Source organism: Betta splendens, chromosome 8, assembly GCF_900634795.4.
Source record: "Betta splendens chromosome 8, fBetSpl5.4, whole genome shotgun sequence".
In the NCBI taxonomy this organism is placed as follows: domain Eukaryota; kingdom Metazoa; phylum Chordata; class Actinopteri; order Anabantiformes; family Osphronemidae; genus Betta; species Betta splendens.
The window spans coordinates 11,333,672-11,355,815 of record NC_040888.2 but is presented as its reverse complement, the minus strand read 5'-3'; the positions used below and the strand labels follow the sequence as shown (position 1 = coordinate 11,355,815).

Genomic DNA, 22,144 nt, shown 5'->3' with positions numbered 1-22,144 from the left:
GCTGTAAACTTCCCTTGGCCGACGGCCACGTGTCGTTGTCGGGCCGCATCTGACTCCGCGGCAGCGTCACCCGGATAAAGAGCGGCGTTTGACCCGGCCACGGTCCTCCCGACAGGGACGCGGACGGTGGCGTGAGTGTGTCCGCTGCATGTGTGTGGCCGTGACCCAGCAACGCCCGGAGGCGGGACGTCAGAGGATGAGAGAACTGATGACTCAGCACAAACACACACACACTGGATACGCAACATGTCATGCTTGTCTCTGACACACACACAAACACTGATATAGTTACACTAATGTTCAAAAGTTTATTTTTGTTTATGGGTTATTGAGGAGACCAACATATAAAGACACACATGTACACAGGTACTGTATGATGCAAAAGCCCCTGGGTTTGCATCATCTGTGTTTCATAGATGTTGCTACAGACAGACAGGAAAAACGTTTGTTCCCCTTCTCTTATCTTAAAGGAGCAGCCGGACCAGATAGGAAACACGAATGTCTGGCGTCAGACTGAGAATCTGATGAAGAAACGCAGTATCAGTTTCATCTCTAAACACTCAGCACTGCAGCAGCGTTGCATCGGCGGCTGCTCGGCCCCACAAGTACCGGACGCAGACACAAACTCAAAGCAAAACAAGTTAACACTGGTGAAAGTGAGAAATGTATCTTTTTCCATTCTAGTCAAACACACAAAAGGAGGAAAACGTTTTAATGCAGCTCTCTTCTATTCATTTACACTCCTTGATGACTGTGGGACGGTGAATCAGGGGAAATGGCAAAAATATAAAGAGAGTTCCAGCAAAGCTGTCCTGTCAGCACGTGACGCACAACAAGGCCCAGTCAAGGTCCAATATTCTCACCATCCGACCACCGTGATGATGTAAGCGCTTCATAAACCACCGTGGTTTTACATAATTCCACCTTTTAAACCTGCAGTAATGACTATTTTGGCCTTTTGAGCAACGGGAGCAAAGCGTGAACACCGGCACGCGCAGGTGTTCCTGCAGCACCGACCCGTTCACACGCCGAGCAGATCGGCAGCACATTTAGCATTCGCTCCTCCGGTCTAGCGATAAATATAAGTCCAATATTGATTCTCAATTAGGCTCGTTAAATACTGGGCTATGTTCCGCAGCGAGTTGCTGAGCGTCTGCGAGCAGCGAGCGCTTCCCGCTGAAAGCAGCTGTTTGATGCTGAAAGTGAAGCGGAGGGAAGAGAAAGCAGGAGCCCAGCGACGCCGTGAAGCTCCACAGAGGAGCTGCTTTAACCCCGTTCACCGTCGAGAGCTCAGGCGATGCATTGTTTTTATAACGTGCTGATTAAAGCCCCTGAAAGTAAACAAGGCACTTCCTGGATTGCGTTGAGGAGCAAATATCGATATTGTTGTGAACCGGGGGCAAAACTGCGCCTTTAATAATCAACATAAACACCAGACAAACACGATTATATATTTGTATCTATATCTATGAGCCGACTCCACTTGAACTGCTGCTTTGGATTGTCATAGTCACAGCACCAGCGCCGCCCTCGTCGAACACCGCGTGAGCATTTTAAAGGTGTTGAGGTGAAGGAAAAGGAACCGGCTGAAGGTCTGCAGATGCCGCAGAGTTACATGAAGTACCGTTAGAATCCAGCTTATTGATCTTTTCAAGAGAGTGAGACAGCAAACGCCCCGTCGCTCCAGCTCTTTGGCCGACAGCTGATCTGTCCCGCCGCCGCGTTACGTCCACGGTTGGAAGGCGACTGCTGGTTGTGTGGCGCACGCGGCTACACCAACTCCACGTAGTTGGCCGGATACAGCCCCTCCCACCCCCCGTCCTTCATCCCCCTGCACCAGCCTTGATCATCCTCATCCTCGGTCTTCAAGAACTCCTCGCCTGCACACACAAGTACGGAGGCCGTCAACCTCCATTTGACTGAGACCACACGAACCCGTGCAGAATCACGTTTGAGGCCGCGCGTTTTACCTGCTTTGAATGAAAGCTCGTCCGTCTCCTGACCGACATAATCGTACAGAGCTCTCACTCTCACTCCTCCAATCATCGCGCTGCAGGAGAGGAACGAGGGAACAGATGCGGCTTTAGTCCGAACAGGTACAAAACGAGACGCGTTCGCGCTTCCTCTGTGACACATTCACCGACCTTTTCTCGAGCGACCCTTTCTTCTCCGCTCCTTTCTTTCCCTTTTTCGCTTTCTTCTCAGGTGTCCACTCCTAAAACACATATCAGCAAAATACTGAGCAGCAGCCCAGTAAACAGAGACTGCTGTATTGGAGCTCTAGAGCTAAACAGGAACCTGGAAGTGAGGCCAGTCTGTGGGCATTCCAGGCCCGTAGGTGTTTTTCCACCAGCGGAGGTCCTCCTGCTCGTCGATGGCCATCAGCGTGTTGTGGAGCTCGTTGTACACGGCCCTCACGCTATTTATTGACGGGATCAATAAATAGGACAGTGTGTTAATTTATTAATGCTGTGCCAAAAGGAATAGATACAGAGAACTGACGCTCGATTCTAAAGAGACTGAGCTGCATCGCCGTGGCTCCTACTATTACTCAGCATGAGGTTTGACATCATCATCTGTTCTGGCGGTGCAGTGTCTGGTGTTCTGCATGGGCCGGACTACAGAACATCGGGCCCTCATGCTCCTCATTTATGACACGGAACAATCAGCTCTTCTGATGTTATTGAAAACTGATCGAATTATCAGACAATAACGTTTCTCATTTCTGGTCCACATGTGGTCCGTGCAGATTTAATAAAGCAGCGAAGCTCTTTTAGCCAATATTTCCCTTATTAGATCAGGCGTGAGTCACTAAGAAACTATTTAATATGAAGGCAGTAACTGGGTAAATGAAGTCATGTTATTGATTTCAACATTCAGTTCCCATCCAGACACAAGGTGCAGAAACCACAAACCAGGATCTGTGTTGCATTTGATCAGCAGGCAGACGAACGCCTCACCTCTCGTTGTTGGTGATGTCCAGATGTTTGTGGATGGAGAGAAAGGCCTGTTTGAGGAAGACGATTCGCTTGCGCTCCTCGTCCTGCGATTGGTCGAAAATGGACTCCATCTCCTCCATGTAGCGGGGCGCGTAGCGGTTCACCTCCTCCAGGACCTTCTCATAGCGCCCGCGGACCTGCAGCCGTTAGCGCGTGTAGACGACCTAATGAAGAGCCGCCCACATCACAATCCAACAAGCGGGTTGTGTTCGTCTCTTTACCTTTTCAGCTTCCTGTTGAGCCACCTCGCGCTCCTCCTGGATCTTCTTCTGTTTGTCGATGGCCACGTCTGGGTTCCCCTGAGCGTGTTCCTCTCGCTCCCTGGCTGCCTGTTCCTTCCGGCTCACCTTGTGATACGCCCTCCTGGCTTTGTCCAGCTGTGCAGAGACCGTGTATACGTATAGTAGGAATCAGACATATTCTCTTCATAAACATTTTAGAGACAGTTACTTTAGAAAGAACTATTCTATTTGAGTTGCATTGAATTGAATTGGCCTTCACCCCTTAAGGGTTTGTGATGTTGTACAGTACGTATGAAATACTATAAGACCTCCCTAGGAGCGTTTGTGTATATGTACATATATATTGATGCAGACACTGTGCAATTCAGTTTTTGTTCTTTCAATTTTAGAAGCTCTCAGGAGTTTGGAGTTTGCACAACACCGACTCGGATGAGTCATCACATCTCAAGAAGTGGTTCGTGACTTTTACTGTGACTTCACGAACTTCATGGAAAGTGACACACGGCTTGAAGGACAAATAACAAACGTGAATGTAAAAGTGGATGAACGGAAGACGTCGGTGATTCTGCCTAATCTGCATCACAATCACACAACTTTATACCCCACACTAGAACAATGAACGTGTGACATCATCACTATTGGCTCGCATACTGTACTGAAAACTCCCGACCTTCTTTAGTCGTTTGGCCCACGGCTTCTGAGCACGGGCGAACCCCGAGTCGATGTCCTGCGACTCCTTAAAGCCTCCAAACAGCTTCTTGTGGAAGGTGTCCTTCTGCCAGGTCCTGACTTTGTCGCCATCGTCTGACACCAGGGAGCGGCAGATGGAGGCGTGTAAGGAGGCCAGGCGGTCAGCGGAGGACAGAAAACACTGCCAGGACTTCAGGAGGGATCCATAAAGTGGACCTGCGGAGGAGCCGGGCGCCAGATGCTGGTCGATAATCAGGAGGTGAGCGTATTTGCGGCGATCGGACGGTTCTTGTACTCACTGGAGTCCACCACGGGTTTCCACTTGTTGCTCCATTCGCTGAGCTGCTGGGCATATTGCCTTTCCACGCGCGCTCTCTCTTGGAAACACGCCACGATGTCATTACAGGCCTGGAAGGCGTCTTCTGTCCGCCTCACGGTGCGCTGATAGTTGCCAGGCTGCGAAGACAGAGACAGAGAGGACGAGCTGCAATAAACAGTGGGATGAGGCCTATTACTATAGGGTCAGTATTAAAAATGATCAGAACATTTATTTGTATTTATTCATTTAAATGTGTAAACCAGCTCAAGTCTTTATTCTAGTTACATCTAATTTTACCATTTAAAACATCTGGACTGCATAATTTCTGATATTTTGTTCATTGTAATAAAAATGAAAGAGGGTCCGAAATACACACACACCAGTCTGCTAATCTACTGTAATGCACCACCACCCGCTGTGACCTTCGTCATAAACATACACAGAAGTGTAGCAGAACCACCTGGCAGTTTCTTAAAAACGCAGCTCTTCTTGTTTCAGTGGAATTAAAGCAGAGTCGCTGTATTAGGTTGAATGTCTAGAATCACCACCTGCTGCTGTTAAGAGTAAACAACGTACACAGATGTTAGCTGTTCATCTCCACACTTACTATACAGTACACGCGAGTCTTAGTTGGTGCACTGTCTGTTGCAATGCACTTATGAAACACTATTGGAGGCAAAAATCAAACCAGAAAATGTCTGAGGCTCAGATGAATGTGGAGAAAAGGCTCCATAATAAACACTTACACTGAACACTAAGACAGTCAACATTAAGTGGGGCCATTTCTTGATGGGCTTTGTTTTTTGCAGCCCCCCAGAGTCAGTGTGCGTCTCGTATGAAAGTAAAGAAACAGACAGATTCTCTGGCATTAACTGACTCCTGGCTCTGGCTATTCACTGGCAAGTTGATGCAAAAAGGGAATTTTCCAACTTTTAATCTTCCTGGAACTTTAAGGCCAGTTGGAGAGCAGCCATTTCTAATGGTATTACATTTACTGACATGTCAGTAGATCCCAGCAGGAGTCACAGTCAGGCGGCCGTCATCGTCTTTTCACTGCCTTGGCCTCACTGCAGCCTTTACTTCCTGTGGCCGCCTCACAGTCAGCAGTAAACCAGGACGGGGCCCGAGCGGTAAAGAGCCAGACGAGACCAGAGGGCACAAGCCAAAGCCCTGAGTGAGAGTAACACATCTGAAGCAAGTGTGTTGTTTGTGGATGTGGAATTTGGAAATCTCTCTGCAATTTTCCTGGCAGCCGCCGCCCGCTCCTGCTCCTTCTACTCTCTGTCAGGCTTTAAGCTGGTCGTCAGTGACACGTTTAGACAGCTGCTTGCAAGTTGGGCCTGCTTTATAGGCCTATATATTACAGTACACACACACACACACACACACACACACACACACACACGCGCTGTCTTGATGGCTTTGACATTAATATTGTTTTTAAATATAAAAGTATTTGAACATCTTTGATGTCCTTCATAGACGTCTCACTGCTCAATAAGTCTGGTTTACAGAAGCTCTCCTCCTCCTTCCTTCACTGCCTCAAAGTGTCACCAAGTCATCACATAACGAAGGCTGAAACGCTCTGAACAGGCAACCTGAGCATAAACATGATTTATGTTTCCAATCACCGCACTTGTTGGGCTTTTAATGAAACTGAAACACTGTTGTTTCCTTACGCCTTAATGAGAGTCAGCTTCTCATCGGTGCACCCCCCCCCCCCCCCCCCCCCCCACACACACACACACACACACACACACACACCACCCTCTCTCTCGCTGTCTTCCTTCCTCCGCTTCTTTCTCCGCTGCTTGTGTTGTGGTTTACACTGACTCTCCTCGCTCGTCTGAGAATTAAACAGAAACAGCTGAGGAATCCAGTTCGAGGCCAACAGCAACGCTGCGAAGGCCCAACTGGCCGATCTCTGAGGCAGATGCTAATCCGCTACTAAAGATTCTGTCCAAGCAACAAGAGGCAGAACTGAAGAAACCCTTTCACACAGCAAACATGTAGCACATGAAGCAGCAGCAGCAGCAGCTCTGAACAATGAGCTAGAGCCGCTCGCAGTTCCCTTTGCTTTGAACAAAACAGCAAAGAGAACATGTGATAGAAATGTCTGTCACAATAAGATGATGATGACAGACACAGAGCCCACATCAGACCATGTACCTGTAGGGGAAGTGTTATGGGAGTGAGCACTGCAGCATCATAACTACAGGTATGTCCTGTATCAGCACTGTGTATCCTCTGCAGAATGCACCGTAATTGCAAACATCCTGACTGACTGACAAATACCAAACAGGAGAGCTTAAGTTCGCAGTATAATGACAGACGAGCCCCGGAGCACGGCGGCAGGATGACACAGACAGGAAGTGGCCCGGAAACACGTCCAGCGCCACGGGAGGCTGCCAAAATTACAGGACAGCGGAGATGAAAGTGGGGCAGCGCAACGTTAGAGAGGCGGAAACTCAGCGGAGCGGTAAACAGTAGCTCACATGATGCATACACGGAACAGGACACTCACACGTGACGATAACCTGCACAAAAACAGCAGATATCACTGGACCTTCAAAGAGCTGAGCCCAAACAGCGTCGCGTCCGCGTCTACAGCGACGCCAAAGCACTTCGGTGTGTTTTGACTGGAGCGTCATGGAGATAATCTGGAGTACGAGGAGCAGACGGAGCTCAGGGCACACGTACCATCCAGAAGCTGCGGCTGTTGGCGTCCTCGGGGTTGTCTGACGGCGGCGCCGACATGCTGTTCTCTGCGAAAGCGAAATGAAAATGCTGTGAGTTCACAGAGTGCAGATATCACATGCAGGTAAAAGCATCGGAACCACAGGAAACTGTTTATTACGCTCTTATTAATGCACATCAGTTGGAGTTATTAATAAATTGTCTCAGGGAGCATTGGACCACAGCTCGGGCCCAGCTTCCTTCCCTTCCCTGTGATACGAAAGCTCAGAGGAGAAAAGCCTGCAACCTCCTGTCAGCTCTAATATGAAGATATGCAGCAGGTGCACCGTGCGCCCAGCGGTGGATATAATGGAGGCTCTGTGAAGCTGTCAGTGACGGACCCGCTGTCGGACGGTGACCTTTGAAGCGGCAGCCGCACAGGAAGCCATCCTCTCCCACTGTTCCCAGCAGCTCAGCTATGCTAAAGTAAACAGGGGTGCAGGGGGTCAACACATCCCGTCTCTGCTCATTTAGTTAAATGCAAACACTTGCTGATGTTGAGGCCGAGCCGGCGACAGGCTGCAGCAGACACCGTCTGACTCACAGCGACGTGTACGAGCTGGACGCTGAACTTTTTAAACAAAGTTTTTAAGCACGCGGCTTAAATGTTCCTTTTTGGTGTTCGAGGGAGCTGAGCTCCACCCAGACGGAGGCTCCGTGCCTGTTCGCCTCTTGCCCCTGCAGGCATCTGTCCTCGCGGCTCTGGTGAGAACACAATTGGATCCACTGATGTTCCTCCACGTCCTGCTTTTCACGGGGCATCACATGCTCGGCTGAAGCCGCTCCCCGCCTCCATCGTCCCCAGCTTCTCCCTCCAACGTCTGCCGCGTCTTTAAAGCAAACGTCCACGAGAACCAATGCGCTCCATTTTAACCTTTGACCTGGACTTCCTGTCCGGCTGCTGGCTGGTGGGGATGGGAACCTCTATCCTGGCCTTAAATCGAGAAACGTGGCAGTTCTGCAAAGTTTGCTTCTACCTTGAAATAATGAATTATTTCATTGTATAATTAAAATCAAAACGTATCCAGTCATAGCCACCTTTTTACTTGCAGATGTCTAAAGCAACATGGATTTGCATTCTGTGTAACTTACCACCTACAGGCACAGATCAAATTCCACCAGGGGTCCTCCAGACTTTTTTATAATCTCCTGGCAGGTCAGCCAGGAAACGTGTTCCGTCCGTTTTCGAAGGCCCTCCGGGGACCCAGTAACTCGCAGTACCCCAAATTTTCCAGCATGCAAAAGCTCTGACTTTACACTTTTAAAAATGGCTGAAGAACGAGCTCAACTTCAAGCCCCTTTGAATGATAAAAGCCCATCTGGCGCCTGCAACCCGCCGAACTCTTTCACCCGTGCTCCTGCGCCCACTCTCACTCCGCCCCCTGTCCCCGTTTCATCTGTCACACATAACTCTACAACACACGTTGCACAGAGGAAATATATAGTAACAAATGAGCGCACGGCGCAGAAATAGGAGTCACTCCCTCAGTCAGATCCCTCCAATGCAGGCATTGAGCCGTGGCTGGCTAACAAGGTCCTTACCTCTGAATGTTGGGGCCCTCTCTGCCTCAAGCCCCTTTTCCCTCTTTTGTTTTTCTCTTCAAAGCCTTTTTGTCTCCCGTCCGCTCCTGGTGCCAACTCTCCCTCTTGTCTTCGTTACTTTCCTCGTCACCTTCTGCAGCTTTGATTTCCCTGCCGTTCGGACCAGCGCTCCTCCTGCTCTTCCCCTTTCATTTGGCCTACTGTTTCAGTCAGATGAGTTGGCTTCTTTTTCCCTCCTCCCTCACACCCTCCCTCTTCGCTTCTTCGTCTTCTTCTTCTCTCTTTCTCTCTCGCTCCCTCTTCCTCTCTGTCACTGCAGGAAACCGATTCCCTCCTTCTTTGTACTTCACCACTTGTCTGTGATCGTCTCGTTTCTTGTTTGAGTCCCTCTGATTCTCAGAGTAGTGTTAATGAAGTAAACTGTGGCTTCCCTTTCTAGTGTGTCTATGTGCCTGTCTAGGTGTGTCAGACCATATGAGTCACCCACTCAGCCTCTGTGTGTGTTAATAGGCCTATTAACTATGCTTTGCTGTTTTACAAAGAAGCACAAAGCAGCATGACCAGATAAGGCAAACTCCATCTCTCTCCCTGTGCCCCGTTTCCTCCCCACGCGTTCCCTCGGGACAGATTTGTGGGCCTGCCTCCACAGCTGGAGGATACATCCGGTGTGTGTGTGTGTGTGTGTGTGTGTGTGTGTGTGTGTGTGTGTGTGTGTGTGTGTGTGTGTGTGCTCTCTTTGAAGCCCCCTGAAGAAGAATTGTTCACATTCACCAGCCCCAGTCCTGGTGACATAAGGCTTTATGTTATGCTGAGCTTGTGAAACACCTTCAAGCCAGAACACGCCTTGTAAACAACAAGTCGACTGTTTTGGTGTTGCAACGTTTACACCCAACTGCAACCAGTTCTTAAGAAACACTAATCCTACAGTATGTTATTAAGCCTATAATTAAAACAGGATCATACTGTATCATGACATGAGTCAGCCAGTCAAGCATCAGTCTAAGATAAGGAGAGATCTTTAGTTCACTATTAAAGATAAAAAGAAAAAAATATATATAGACAAAAAACGCTTTTAAGATTCATGAATAGCAATTGTTTTTGTTACTGCTAGATAAATTTTGAATTGACTGCGAATCTATCTAAAATATGATTGATATCTTGAACAGAAAAGAGTAAAATAATACTACAATATTTTTTTTGACAAAAACATAAGAATTTTTGTTTTGGTTTCTTAGATCGACTTCTTTCACTATGAGATTTATCGTTTTTTATTTATTATTTGTATCACTGTAGGACATTGTCGCTATTCCACTATTTTACTACTACTCCTAATGCACACGTTTAACCAGGTGGCGGCAGTGATGCACCAATGTCTGAAGTGTCAACCGCCAATAAAACCCACGAAGAAGAAGAATGAACAAAAAGGGGAGGAAGCGCAGTTGCTGGTTCTACTTGACCAGCAAAGTTGTAGAAAGAGGTGGTGAGTATTTGTTACATGTTCTCTTCACTAACGTAAAGTGTATTTCTTGGTTGAATAGTAAAGTATTATCTGGGTTTTCAAAAATAACTATTAAGATATAGTGTATAATTAAGAAGTAGCGAAACCTACGTACGTATCACTAAAGCACGTGGTAACTGCAGTCTCGTGCTGACTGAATTTGACTACGAATTAACAGATTTACACTAATGCTAATTGTGAAAAAAATATTTACAACAAACATTTTCTGTTCGTCTCAGCTCGGTCGAGAAACGATGCCATAGATCTCCACGTGGCGAGCCTTTAGGTAGCATTCCTGCTAACTAAATGGCTAACATACCTGTAGCCCTAAAACAAAATCAGGAATAACTTCTTTAGAGTTGAACTATTTCTTGGCCAGTAGGAAGGTAATCTGTCAACCATCCAGTCGGTTTTAAAAGTCACGTGCAGACTAGCCCATAAATGAATATGCTAAGATACACGAGATCTTCCCGTGTAGCAGTAAATGTGTTTGAACACCGCCTCCCCTGATGACTTGCACTGGGCTCTGAGTCAGTATGGAGACAACGTGCATCTCTGGATTTAAGCACAAGCCAGAGTTTCTGAGGAGAAGCTCAAATAATTGTCAAAGGTAACGAGTTTAGCAACGCATTAACGCTGAAGTTGTTGTTTTTTTTCTCATTAGGATTTGAGAAGTGAAGCTGCTCAGACCGGAGGAGTATCAGGTACGTGTCTTAACACTAGAACTTCAGTGGTAGACTCTGATCATTCTCTTAAGATGAAATGCACTGGGCTCAGAAAATCTGTGGCGACAGTCGTGCAACTCTGCCTCTGACAGGGCAGACTGAGGAGAAAACTCTTAAAACACCAGAGTCATGTAAATGAAGGATTTGTTTTAATTTTGTCTCTTTGTTTTTTAGGTGGTGGTCCCCTCAACCGTTCTGCCTCATGTTGGATTTATTTAAAAAAATGCTCCTACTGTATTTGTCCTGACTAAATAAAAATTATCTTAAAAAAATTGTCTAAGGTGAATCAGTTTTGTAACTATGATTAACTAAAAAGGAATTGTGATAACAGTATTCATTTACTACAAAAAGGTTTTGCATAAAGTGTATGAGAAAAGTATAGGCTACATTTTATGAAGCTCAAAACAATGAATGTGCCAGTTACTGGCACGTTCTGAATTTTATTTTATTATGATGCCTAATCTGGTGCACATGCTTTTGCTTGCCATTTAAATTTGTATTTTCAGCATGTGGGGGATTGCAAAAAAGAACGGTGTTTAACAATTCAAAGTTCAGTTAATTAAACTTTATTATTCTGGATTACACATGGCTGGGTTCAGATGTTCTGCCGCTTTAAGGTTTTGTTTGTCTGATTTACTTTATGGTGGTTCATAAATCTAAAAATGATTAACTGTTCAGAACAAGTTATAGTTTAAGCAGGGAAAATGCATGCCTTTTTAATAAACGTTTCATGCATACCAATATTTAATAGTTGACAGCTTGTATTAGGAGGAAGGTGCATTGTATAGATTTATGTATGCCCCATACAGCAATTTAGACAATGTGTTTTCTGAGACCATGACCTGCACAGCTTGTCCTGCAGTAGTAACCATATGGATGAGATGTTTCACATGACAAAACAAACAAGAGCTTAGTTTCTTCATCTTTATTATAATTCTAACAATTTATTCTCTTAAAACATTTGAGATTCATATAGGCTTATATGAATGTGTATATGCATGTCACATATACATATATTCTGTAAGTTATCTTTCATCAGTTCATATTCTCATTTTTTTAAAAGATCTCTTAAAGGAAGAAGTGCTTTCTATAGAGTCAGACCAATTCCCTGGGATCCTGACTTTTTTTACTCCTGACTGCAACAATGAGCCATCACTCTAGAGAACTAAATGCATTGAAAGGCTTTAAAACAATTCTCCAAAAACAGCTTTGCCACCAGCCACTTAACAAGAGCACTGCTGCATCAGCAAACAGATGTTCTCAGAATATCTTATCCAAAGTTATAGATTGGCCCTATTTACACATGCAAACTGTGGTAGAAACAAGAATGTGACCAGGATTACATTTGGACAGGAGGCCACACTCCACCTGCCGCCCTATAGAAACATCCCCCTTTTTGACTGACAAAAACAAAAACCTCAAAAAGGGAAATGTGAGAAGTCACAGTTGCTAATGGAAATAGGGTCATTGCATGATGTGCTGGTAATAAACAATGAGCTGTGATCATACTGAGCAACGGCAAAAGGTGCTTTGTACAGACAGGAAGTTGCAAATGAGCAAAAACCGAGTGGTGCTCTTAATGCTGTCAGGCCATTAACAGTGGAAGGAGGCAGATGTTGAGAACGGGTCGAACTGTATAGAAAGCAGAACAGGTAAATAAATACATTGTACCTTTTCATGTCAAACATTATTTGGAAGACAGAGATTCTTTAGAACTTGAGACTTTTTTAACCTTAAACCATAATTAGATTACCATTATTTTCATCGTCCTTATTGCCATTTATCTTGCCTTCAAACATAATCTTTCATTGACCACTTGAACAGCACAATAACAGAAACAAATCCCACTTAATGACCATTGCTCATCGCCAACCTTATGTGCACTTGGAGCAACATGATTTATGAAAATGCATTTATCTTTTTGCAAAAATAGACCGAGGGTATTGGGGCTGGGAGGAACAGCAGCTCCCTGTTGACGCCCCGATGTGAAACGCAGATTTGATATGTGTTCGAGGACTCAAGCAGCAGGAGAGGTGAAGTGTTGTTCAAGGTAGAGAGGTCATGAGAGAGCCCTTATATTTGATCTCAGCAACAGTGAGAAGAGCAGGACTGAGGTTAGAATGAGATGCAAATGTGCCATGAAAGCTTGTTAGAAAATAAGACGGCAGAAGAACATGACACGTAAACAGAAGAATGGTTCAAATTCTGTGACTGATCAAGAGAGTGGCTGTCATCCAAAAATAATCATTTACAGCAACTGTTTAAAGTCATAGTAAATTTCACTGTAACGCCATAATATGTTTAGCGTGTGTAATATAAAGTGACAAATAACTTTAAATTAAAGTTTGAGGCCATAAAACTGGATATATCATTTCGATTATAGATTCATATTCTGACAATAGAACAACACTCAGTATAAATTAAAGTGTGACACACATTAAATTTGCAATGCTTTACATACGCCACATAGAAGCAATGTAAAGGGTACAGTGCACCAAATATCATCTTTCTAATAAAAATACATATATTTATATTTACCTGTCTCTTTGCACTACAGCGCAATCTCAGCGTCCGAAGGCAGGAACCAGAAACCCTCTGAAGCTATCGTAACAGTAAGGACGATGATAGTAATGATAAGTAGCAACAATAAATCTCTTCATATCAATATCAGTATTCCCATTTAAAGTTTAAAAACTGTAAGAACAATCATAGTATTAAAACTCGATATAAGCATTACTCTCAGATCCCCTCAGCCAGGTGGCTGCTTGTTTCCTCCTGGATAAAATTGAGTAGGGGTGGGGGGCACTCCTGGTTGGAGCAGGGGGGATTGGTTGGGAAAGAGCAAGAAAGTGGCAGTTTTTTTTCCTCTTCCCCTCCCCTCTCCTTTCCAGTATCTGTCGCGCAGATGGTCTGTGTGTGTACAACAGTTGCCTGGACGCTGAGGAAGTCTTTGTCCATAAATAAAATCCTCTGGGAGATTTCTCTTCATGTAGTCATGTATCCCCTCTAACAGTTGAAAGCACAGTCTATCTCCTTTTGTATAAGTACATCTTGGATTCAAACGTATAGTGTATGTATATATATATATATATATATATATATATATATATATATAATATATCTATAATAATATATATATATATATATATATATATATATATATATATATATATATATATATATATACATAGTGACTTTTATATATATATATATAATATTTATTTATATTTATATATATAAGGTGTCCCATAAACTTGTTGTACAAACACAGTTAAGTGCGTGTGTGTGTGTGTGTGTGTGTGTGTGTGTGTGTGTGTGTTTGTGTGTGTGTGTGTGTGTCTACCTGTTGGTGTATGCATGCAGGCATGTATAGTAGTATCTCGGGCGCCTGTGTGTGTGTGTGTTTCTTTTTTATGTTGTTGGTCTGGGCACTTATTTTTGCTACAAATTTGTGATACAGTGACCAGTCTGTATATATGTCGCTATAAGACCTATGATAAAGAGCTATAGAGAAACACATAAGATTCTGATGACAGGACCTGCAGTGAGGACAGAGCCCTACCAGTGGTGAGGTAAAAATAAAGACCTGACCGACTGCGGCTGGACAAACAATCAGCCACGCGCCCCACTACCTGCAGCCTCACGCGCCTCGCATTCACAAGGCAGCGCCTCCTTCCTGCACACACTCATCATCCGCACCCATTTCCAGACACGCTTCAAAACCGGCATCCATCACGCGGGGAGGGGTTGTCATTGATTGCACGCTTAAAATTCTCGGTGGGTTCCACTTTTAAATCTGGACGCATTCAACCAGCCAAGTGAGAGATAAATACGACGGCTGCGCGGTGCGAGACTTTATGTCTTCAGCCGACAACACAACTTCCTCAAACAGTTCAAAATGTTAAAAAAATCTCATTGGCTTTTGCTTGTTCCACTCAAGTATTTGGTTCAATATTGTTTCTATTGACTCATAATATCGTCTGCCACCAGGATGTTTTCATACTTCTCTTGGATAAAAGTGATCGCGACTGCTGTGACTGTGCGTGAGCGTGAGGGGAATATGGGTGTAAGTCAGCCTGCCACACTTGGAAGCGCCACCCGGTGTCTTTATGGATCATCAGCCCTTTTACTGCTCCTGTGTTTCCATCGTCCTTTGATACGTGACTCCCTCTCAGTGTGAAAGCCAGGCCCCCCCTCATTTGCTGTGTGAATCCACTGTGGATAGCAGCACTTGTGTCTTCCTCCGTCATTGACTCTAAGCCCTCCTTCCTCCTCTCTCTGGGTTTCTGTCTCTGCATTTGCAACCTCAGCTGCGGCTCCCATCGTCCCTCCTCCTCTCGCTCTGTCCTTCCCGAGGAGAGAGAACAGAAATGGGAAATGGGCTGCTGGACAGCCTGGGGACAGAAGATCAAACAGCCATGTTTAGTCTTTTTCATGAGATGATAAGGACCTGTGCATGTGTTGCCTGGTATCAGTTCCAAGTTGGTAAAATATTCAAATCCCTCATCAAACACTTCATTCACATTTTGCTAGAAAATAGTCATTTGATAAGTAACCCTATTACGTAGTGGAGGACTGACAACAGCTATGTATGACCATGTATGTATACGTGTGAAACGGGGGTGGTGCATTCTTTTAGAATTACAGTATAACCACAGTAACAAGGCTGTGACCATGAACTATCATCTACATTCTCAGGACCGAACTGTGCTGCTTTGCGTGTAAGGTTGTTCAAGACAAAACAGGAAGAGGGTGCTGTTTTCTAACACAATGGAGATAAAGGTTTTAAAGACTGACGTACAGTGGAGGCAGATGGTGAAAGGAGGGAAGAGCCAGATAAAAACACTCCTATAACAGGCTGTATGACAAAAAGGATGAAGCAAATTTGAGTCGTCTATTTTCAATACTACAACTAAATATAGCATCCAGGTAACAGCAGATAGGATTTATTGTTGGTTAATATGAAGATTGCTGAAAATACAATTTTATATAAAATTAGGATCCATAAAATTAAGGAAGATATAACAACAAATGAGATATGCTTTCAGGATATTAATACTTAAACCTTCACAGACATGAGCAGGACACCATCCACTGACTCATTTGAAGTATGCCCAGATATTGTTGGGAACGTGTCAATGGGTGCATTACACACAGTCACATTATGAGTTGCCTTGAGAAAATTCACCCCACTTGGTTGTGATTACAATTTTTCACTTTGGCTCTTGTGTGACTTTAAATACTGTTCTCTGTGGGTTTTAACGGTTTTGGTGTCCACTGACTATTGGTATGTGATTTTGCTGTGACACAGTTAGAATTCTTTACCAACTGTGTGCTGGTAAAGAATTTAAACTTGAATTACTTTTATATAGTTTATATAAAGTGAACACGCACATTTCTCTTTTGTCTTGTGATACCTAATATATTCACTTCAATAAATAAAGCAAGGTTATCATGAAGTAGCACACACATTATAATTTGAGGAGGTGTATTATATGTAATTAAATAAATGTCAGTTAATCTTGAGGTGTGTTTTTTTGTTTTGGCATCATTGCATTTTAAAGGGGAGACACATATTACTATGTAAGTAGACAATGAATCATCGTTGTTAATTGATTGTTGAAATACATTTTTGTTACAGTATATTTCCCAGCAACCTGTGCACCTGCAGCCATACCTGTCCATTATGCTCCGCAGTGCGCGCTCTATGTTCATGCGATGGCCCACACGTGTCACGCCCAAATCCAGATAGTCTTCCTTGGTTAGGGAAGGCAGGTGGGTGCCGTCAATCTCGTTGTCTAGGAAGCGTTCTCTGTGCTCACCCAGGTTCAGGTATCCTAGCCAGTCTGCAACATCATACTTGGTCCAGTAGGGAAGCGGCTTGGAGGCAAACGGCTTTGTAGGAGAAGGGGGCGGTAGATGGGGGTAACTCAGACAGGGAGGTGGGGGGAGAGGGTGCAGGGGTGGAGAAGAGGTCCCCGACAGGAAGTGGGTTGGAGAGAGGGATCTTGAAACAACTAAGGTAGAGTTTGGAGGAGGTGGGGCACCAGAGGGAGCAAACAGTGGAGGGGATGGTGAGAAGTAAGGATCACCAAGAGGATTTCCAGGTGATGGTGGGGTGATTGAACCTCGGAGGTCATAAATTGCACTATATAAAGGTGAGGTGGGGAGAAGTGGGAGGGATGATGGACGTGGTGGGCCCACTTTGGGCGTCTCTGACCGGCAGATGAGAGGGCTGGGAGCTCTCCTGCGCTGGAGCATGTGTGAATCTGCTTTACGCGATTCACGACTAGGAATAAACTGGAATTCTAGGGCTTTGGTCCGGTAAACAGGTCTGTGTTTGGGAGAGGTGGGGTAAGGGGAATAAGAAGTCGGGGACAGCGGTGAATGTGAACGCGGAGGTTGAGAAGCAGCCGGGGGCTGAGGAGATGGAGATCGTCCCCAGTTGGGATACTGGGAGACAGGTGTGGGGGACGGGGACAAAGATGGCTGCGATAACGAGATTGGAGAGGGGGACTGGGATCGGGCTGATGGGGGGCTCAGAGCTGAGGCCGAATCTTCAGAAAATCTGTACCGAAAAAGAACAGGAGAAATTAATATATAAGCAGTATTACACCAAAACCAAAAAAAACCAAATCATTCATGCAGAATGCTGGGAAAACCTTGTCTATTTTTATAACCTATGGATTAAAATGGTGTCTGTACTGTTACTGATTGTGTACAGGCAGTCTAATAGTTCCCTTTGCTTTGTTATCGTTTCACAAACTGTACATTATTATTGCACAGTTTTTTTTATTCTTCCAAACAGAAAGTATTGTTGAAGTGGCTCTATTACCTGCTTCTGCTTCTGCAAATCACATGAAAAAAGCCAGAAAAATAAGAGGTTTACAACACAACGCTTACACAAGCCAGACAGAGCAGAATTACAGAAGGTGCAAACATGTAGACCCTTTTGCAAAAAAAACCCAAACATTAAACAGTCCATTTCAAAAACCACATTTTATACTGTACCTATGTCTGCTCAGCGGTCTCTGACTGCTCCAACTGTCCTTGCTTCTTTGCTGCAATTTGCTGCTCAGCTCATTTATGATGCTGGGCTTCATACTGGATGCGGGAGGGTAAATCTTCCTCCCCTCCAGAAGGGCCCCGGACTGACCTCCTCCGTCGCCGCTCATCTGTCCTTCACCCCACAGAGGCTTCATCTCCGGAGTGCGTGGCCGATCAAAGTACGGTGAAGTAGGACGACCCAAATTATGCATGTCCCTCACCCCGTACCCATCCTGTCCACCTTCATCCTCTGCCACCCCCTCCTCCACATCGTCCTCTTCCTGTTCGTCTCTTCGTCTGTGGGAGTGGAACGATGCAGGAGCCGTGCTGGTCTGTCTGTGTATATCCCCAGCACGAGTGCCTTCTCTGTACCTACTACTTTTTGGATAAGTGGAGGCCGCTGCTGTGGCATTCTGCATCTCAAAAGTCTGTCCATCCAAGTAACTCATGTATGATTCTAGAAAATCTCCTCCTCTTTCCGATTCCCCTGCCCCACCTCCCCCCATCCTGCCGGCTTCCAGTCCCCTCTCCCCGCGGTCCATCCGGTCCCCCCGGACACCAGCACCACTTAGAGCTAGGATGCTGTCCAAATGGTGGTCACTGCTGCTGCGACTGTCCAGCTCTTCTATCCCAGAGTCTACAACCGTCTCCTGTGATTCTCCTTTCTTTGTAGCGGGTGGAGGACGATGGTGATCCCCTGTCCTACGAGTGCCTGCGATGGCGGTGGAGGGTGTGTGCGTCATGTGTGTTCGCTCCTGGTAGAGCTGAGTGGAGGTGCTTGTTGTGGTGGCAGCAGCGGTGGTTACAGCGGCACAGCTAGCGGTCGTGGCGTGGGAAGCGATGCCCCTAGAAAGACCAGCGGTGGCAGAAGTGGAGGAGGGCGCCAGAGGACCGCGGTAGGCTGGGGGAGGTGCGGCTGTGTGCAGGGGAAGTGTAGGAGAAGAGCGCCCAGGCGTGTGAGTGCTGTTGTAAAGGTGGTGGGGGTGGGACATAGAGAAGGGTCTGTGGTACGATCCAGGAGGAGGTGGGGGTGAGACTGACGGGGGAGGAGGAGGTCCTGCTGTTGAGGTGGGTTGGAGGGTGGATGGCGAGGGAGGAGGTAGAGGGTTGGGTGAGATTTGGGATGGAGAGGGAGCAGATTGAGTCAGATTAGCCACCTCGCTGTCATAAGATGTGAGGCTAGAGGCGGTGGAGTCACCTGCCTGAGGAGAGGGCAGGGGTGTGTGCGCAGGAAACCCACCCAAAACTGAGTCTTTTTGGGGGGCTGGTGGGGGTGGTGGTGGTGGAGGCGGAGGAGGAGGAGGTGGCGGAGGGGGCGGGATCTGCTGTTGCTGGGACGTTAGGCTGTTGGGGCGCATCCCGTGTTGCGAGTACCCTGATATTCCCCTCTCAAAGCTGTTGGCGAACTCTAACGGCGGTGGGAGGGGGTCTGCGTAGACAAACTCGTCGTCTGCATCAACTGATGGGGCAGGGGGGGGGAGAACCATCAGGCCTGTCCCAGTGCTCCCAGTAGTCTGCGCTCTTGTCTGCTGAGCATTGGTCGGTGGCGGAGAAGGAGGAGTGAGCGACAATATATAGGCGTCAGCTTGACTTTCCATCCTGAGAAAAGATGGTCTCCGAGGCGGCTGAGACTGGGACACCTGCTGAGCAGAGCTTTCAGCAGCTGCTGCGTTTGCGGCAGCCTGTTCTGCCCTCCTCATGTAACTCTCCCTCTCCTTGTCTCTCTCCCGATCTCTTAACAGCTCCCTTTCCCGTTCCCTTGACCTCTCCCGTTCCCTCTCCTTGTAGGTTGGCTGATACTGCTGAGACTGGTAGTGGTGCATGTGGACTGTTTTGTCCTCAGAGAAGCGAACTCTGAGCCCCTCCCTAGCCCCTCCTCCTTCCCGCTCTCTGTCTCCTCCACTGCCCTCCTCACCCCATACACTCCCAGCTCCTCTGAGGATTCTGGGTGAGGGAGGGCGGCCGACAGTGGCCGTTGTGGCAGCTAAAGAAGACGATGTGACCAGGTAGGACGAGCTTGAGGACTGAGCACCAGACGACACTGGCTGGGAAGCAACAGCTGACGAAGGAAACACCACACTAGACATCTGGCGGCTAAAGTGATGCTCGGGCCCCCTCCTTAACCTGCTGTCATCCCGCAGAGCACGCTCTCTGGCAGCTAGGGCTAGGCCTAACGGTGACGTGGGGTCAAGAGCTTTCCCTGTTAGAGGGTGAATGAATGTGGTAGTGGAGGGGGCTGACTGCCTGCCTGCTGCTGTGTACAAGTCAGTGGGCACAGATTTAGGCTGATAATCCAGTGCAGGTGAGGAGTACTCAGGTAGGCCAAAGGCTGGAGGCATACTCCTGGTGTGATGAATAAAGGTGTCTGCAGAAAACATGCCTTCGTCGATGGACTTGGAAGGACGCAGTCGTATCGAAGAACTTTCAGCCTGTGTGCTAAGCTGCTGCTGTGACACCTGAGTTCTTGGGAGGCCTATTCCATCACTCACTCCCCCAAGACTCACATCCTCCTCGGCAGACATGAACAACGAGGCACTCTTTCGGCGAGCTTCATGAAATCGCTCCCTGTCTCTACGAGCTGCACCAACAATAGCAGCCCCAAATTGGCTGGTAAAGTCCAGGTTTTCCTGGGCTCGCATAGAAGGCAAGGATGGAGGAGGTGGTGCAGGAATGGAAGGTGGGGCAGGAGGCTGTGGAGCAGGGGTGGAGGGAGGAGGACCATGGGGGGTTTTGGCATCATCTGTCTCACCTGGTCCAGGCACATCAGCCTCCACGCTGCTGCCCTGGCTGCTGCGTCCACTGCTGCTGGTTGAAGGGGCCTTGACGATAATTGTAGGGATGGGAATAGAGCTTTTCTCCATGGAGCCTTTCCCACCCAGTGTCCCCTGGCCCATGCGCAGATCCTCTACCTTGGACTGCTTCACCAGGGGGCCCTTAACTCGACGGGCACCTCCTTTCGGACCCCCCGCTGCAGTCCCTGCTGCACTGCGGTCTGCTCGCTGGGGTTGGCTCTGGGTAGTCTGTTGCTGCTGGGGCATTACAGTAGCAATACTAGATGGGGGGACGGCGGTGCTGTAGCCTCTCCTAAGACCTGCTGCCTTCGCCCCTCCACCAACCCCTATGCCAGCTCCAACAGGCTCCCCAGTATAGGCAACCTTCCGCGAAGCAGTCCTGCTTTGAGCAGTATGGGCAGTTGCATGTGCATACGTCACTGTGTGGTCCACTGCTGTGCCACCAGGGGCAGTGCTGGGAACACCAGCCCTCTCCCTGCCCCCATGGGTGAAATGCATCGCCTGGGAGTAGGGCTGGTAGTGGGCAGACGTCGAGGTGGACTGGGACACAGAGACAGAGGGCTGTTGAGATGATTTAGTCCTCCAGCCTAAAGGCGGAGCAGAGGAGAATGGAGGGTCTGGTGGAGCAGTGGTGGGAGGAGGGGGGATGTCGTCTGGGCCAGGCACCGACAGACTTCGAGCGAACTTCATTGCTGGAGGATGCAGAAACTGCTTCTCCTCTTCAGGCACCCCTGCAGGATGGTATTGACAAAAAGAGCGAAGAAATAAAGGGATGAAATAAAGACTTGCAGAAGGTACAAACCAAGTGGCACAAGAAAAGGGGCTGATGAGCAAAAAAAGAAGAACAGTGGGGTGGAGTCGGTGCAAGAAAGAGTTGAATGTATGAGGGCGTCTGTCTAAATCTGCCTGCCCATCTACCCGACAGTTAGTCTGTCCTCAGTCCCTGTATCTGTTTGTACTGCAAGTGAATTATTACTATATATATATTATACCATACAAGCAGCAACAGGACATCATTACACAGCAGCAATGGTTCATTGGTTTTCAGAGAGCACATAACTGTAATGGGAAGCATTAGAAAAGCTTTAGTACGCAACATACAAAAAACTTAATCTTCAGAAAAAAAGTAGATCGTCAGCAATAGTGTATATATAGTAAGTAGGTAGTAAGGTCTGTAGTAATAGTGTATATATAGTAAGTAGGTATTAAGGTTTGTAGTAAAAGAGAAGCATCTTGTTCTCATTATACATCACAGTGGTAATACAAGTGGGTCAACAGTTATAGACACAGTACAGTGTGCACATGTTGGCCACAGACAAGACGTGGTTTGTCACAGTTTGGTACAAACGCGCCAGCACGGTTATAGACCTCCACTGGTCAAGAGGACAGACAAACAGGCAGACGGAGGGGCAGACAGGAGTAACAGACAGCCTCACCGATGGATTTCTGCCGCAGCATACCGTGCTGTGGGGCGTGACCTGAGCTGTACTGTCCGCGGTCATAGCCGAGGCCCGATGACATCACCCCGGCCTGATCCCCGTAACTGGGCTGCAA

At 47.0% G+C, this 22,144-nt stretch overlaps 2 protein-coding genes, 1 long non-coding RNA gene and 2 other non-coding genes across 8 annotated transcripts in view; 3 read left to right on the top strand and 2 right to left on the bottom strand.

The window, feature by feature from the left end:
- Window positions 1–285: 285 nt before the first annotated feature.
- Window positions 286–9,113, bottom strand: si:ch211-51c14.1 (protein kinase C and casein kinase substrate in neurons protein 3). 2 transcript variants are annotated; one of them, XM_029157806.3, is made up of 10 exons: window positions 8,529–9,113; window positions 6,951–7,015; window positions 4,231–4,387; window positions 3,912–4,147; window positions 3,221–3,376; window positions 2,961–3,136; window positions 2,299–2,419; window positions 2,145–2,215; window positions 1,971–2,050; window positions 286–1,880 (listed from the first exon to the last, which is right to left on the bottom strand). In XM_029157806.3, the coding sequence occupies exons 2-10, from the start codon at window positions 7,005–7,007 to the stop codon at window positions 1,771–1,773; spliced, it is 1,164 nt and encodes a 387-aa protein (XP_029013639.1). In that variant the 5' UTR covers window positions 7,008–7,015; window positions 8,529–9,113; the 3' UTR covers window positions 286–1,770. The 2 variants fall into 2 exon arrangements, with proteins under 2 accessions (XP_029013639.1, XP_029013641.1); XM_029157808.3 differs by lacking the exon at window positions 8,529–9,113 and adding an exon at window positions 8,079–8,354.
- On the top strand, window positions 6,738–11,468 carry LOC114859816 (uncharacterized). 3 transcript variants are annotated; one of them, XR_003786551.3, is made up of 4 exons: window positions 6,738–7,039; window positions 9,878–10,008; window positions 10,691–10,730; window positions 10,926–11,468. It is a non-coding gene; the product is annotated as an uncharacterized LOC114859816 (long non-coding RNA). The 3 variants fall into 3 exon arrangements; XR_008695390.1 differs by having other exon boundaries at window positions 6,738–7,071; XR_008695391.1 differs by lacking the exon at window positions 6,738–7,039 and adding an exon at window positions 8,470–8,520.
- LOC114861176 (small nucleolar RNA SNORD88) lies at window positions 10,525–10,618 on the top strand. Its single transcript, XR_003786727.1, has one exon. It is a non-coding gene; the product is annotated as a small nucleolar RNA SNORD88 (small nucleolar RNA).
- Window positions 10,773–10,860, top strand: LOC114861177 (small nucleolar RNA SNORD88). Its single transcript, XR_003786728.1, has one exon. It is a non-coding gene; the product is annotated as a small nucleolar RNA SNORD88 (small nucleolar RNA).
- Window positions 11,469–13,971: 2,503 nt separating the features above from the next.
- Window positions 13,972–22,144, bottom strand: part of shank1 (SH3 and multiple ankyrin repeat domains 1) — a 50,134-nt gene continuing 41,961 nt past the window's right edge. The window contains exons 24-28 of the mRNA XM_029157805.3: window positions 22,027–22,138; window positions 17,763–21,321; window positions 17,587–17,598; window positions 16,429–17,319; window positions 13,972–15,145 (exon numbers count right to left, since the gene is read on the bottom strand). Of these exons, the coding sequence (XP_029013638.2) occupies window positions 15,058–15,145; window positions 16,429–17,319; window positions 17,587–17,598; window positions 17,763–21,321; window positions 22,027–22,138 (4,662 nt within the window). The 3' untranslated portion in view covers window positions 13,972–15,057. The remainder of the gene's footprint in view (window positions 15,146–16,428; window positions 17,320–17,586; window positions 17,599–17,762; window positions 21,322–22,026; window positions 22,139–22,144) is intronic.

Coding starts and splice junctions, on each gene's coding strand:
- si:ch211-51c14.1 (XM_029157806.3), bottom strand. CDS start 7,007: ATGTCGGCGCCGCCGTCAGACAACCCCGAGGACGCCAACAGCCGCAGC. Junction 4,148..4,230: donor GAAACCCGTGGTGGACTCCA/GTGAGTACAAGA, acceptor GCTCCTCCGCAG/GTCCACTTTATGGATCCCTC. Junction 3,137..3,220: donor CTCAACAGGAAGCTGAAAAG/GTAAAGAGACGA, acceptor TAACGGCTGCAG/GTCCGCGGGCGCTATGAGAA.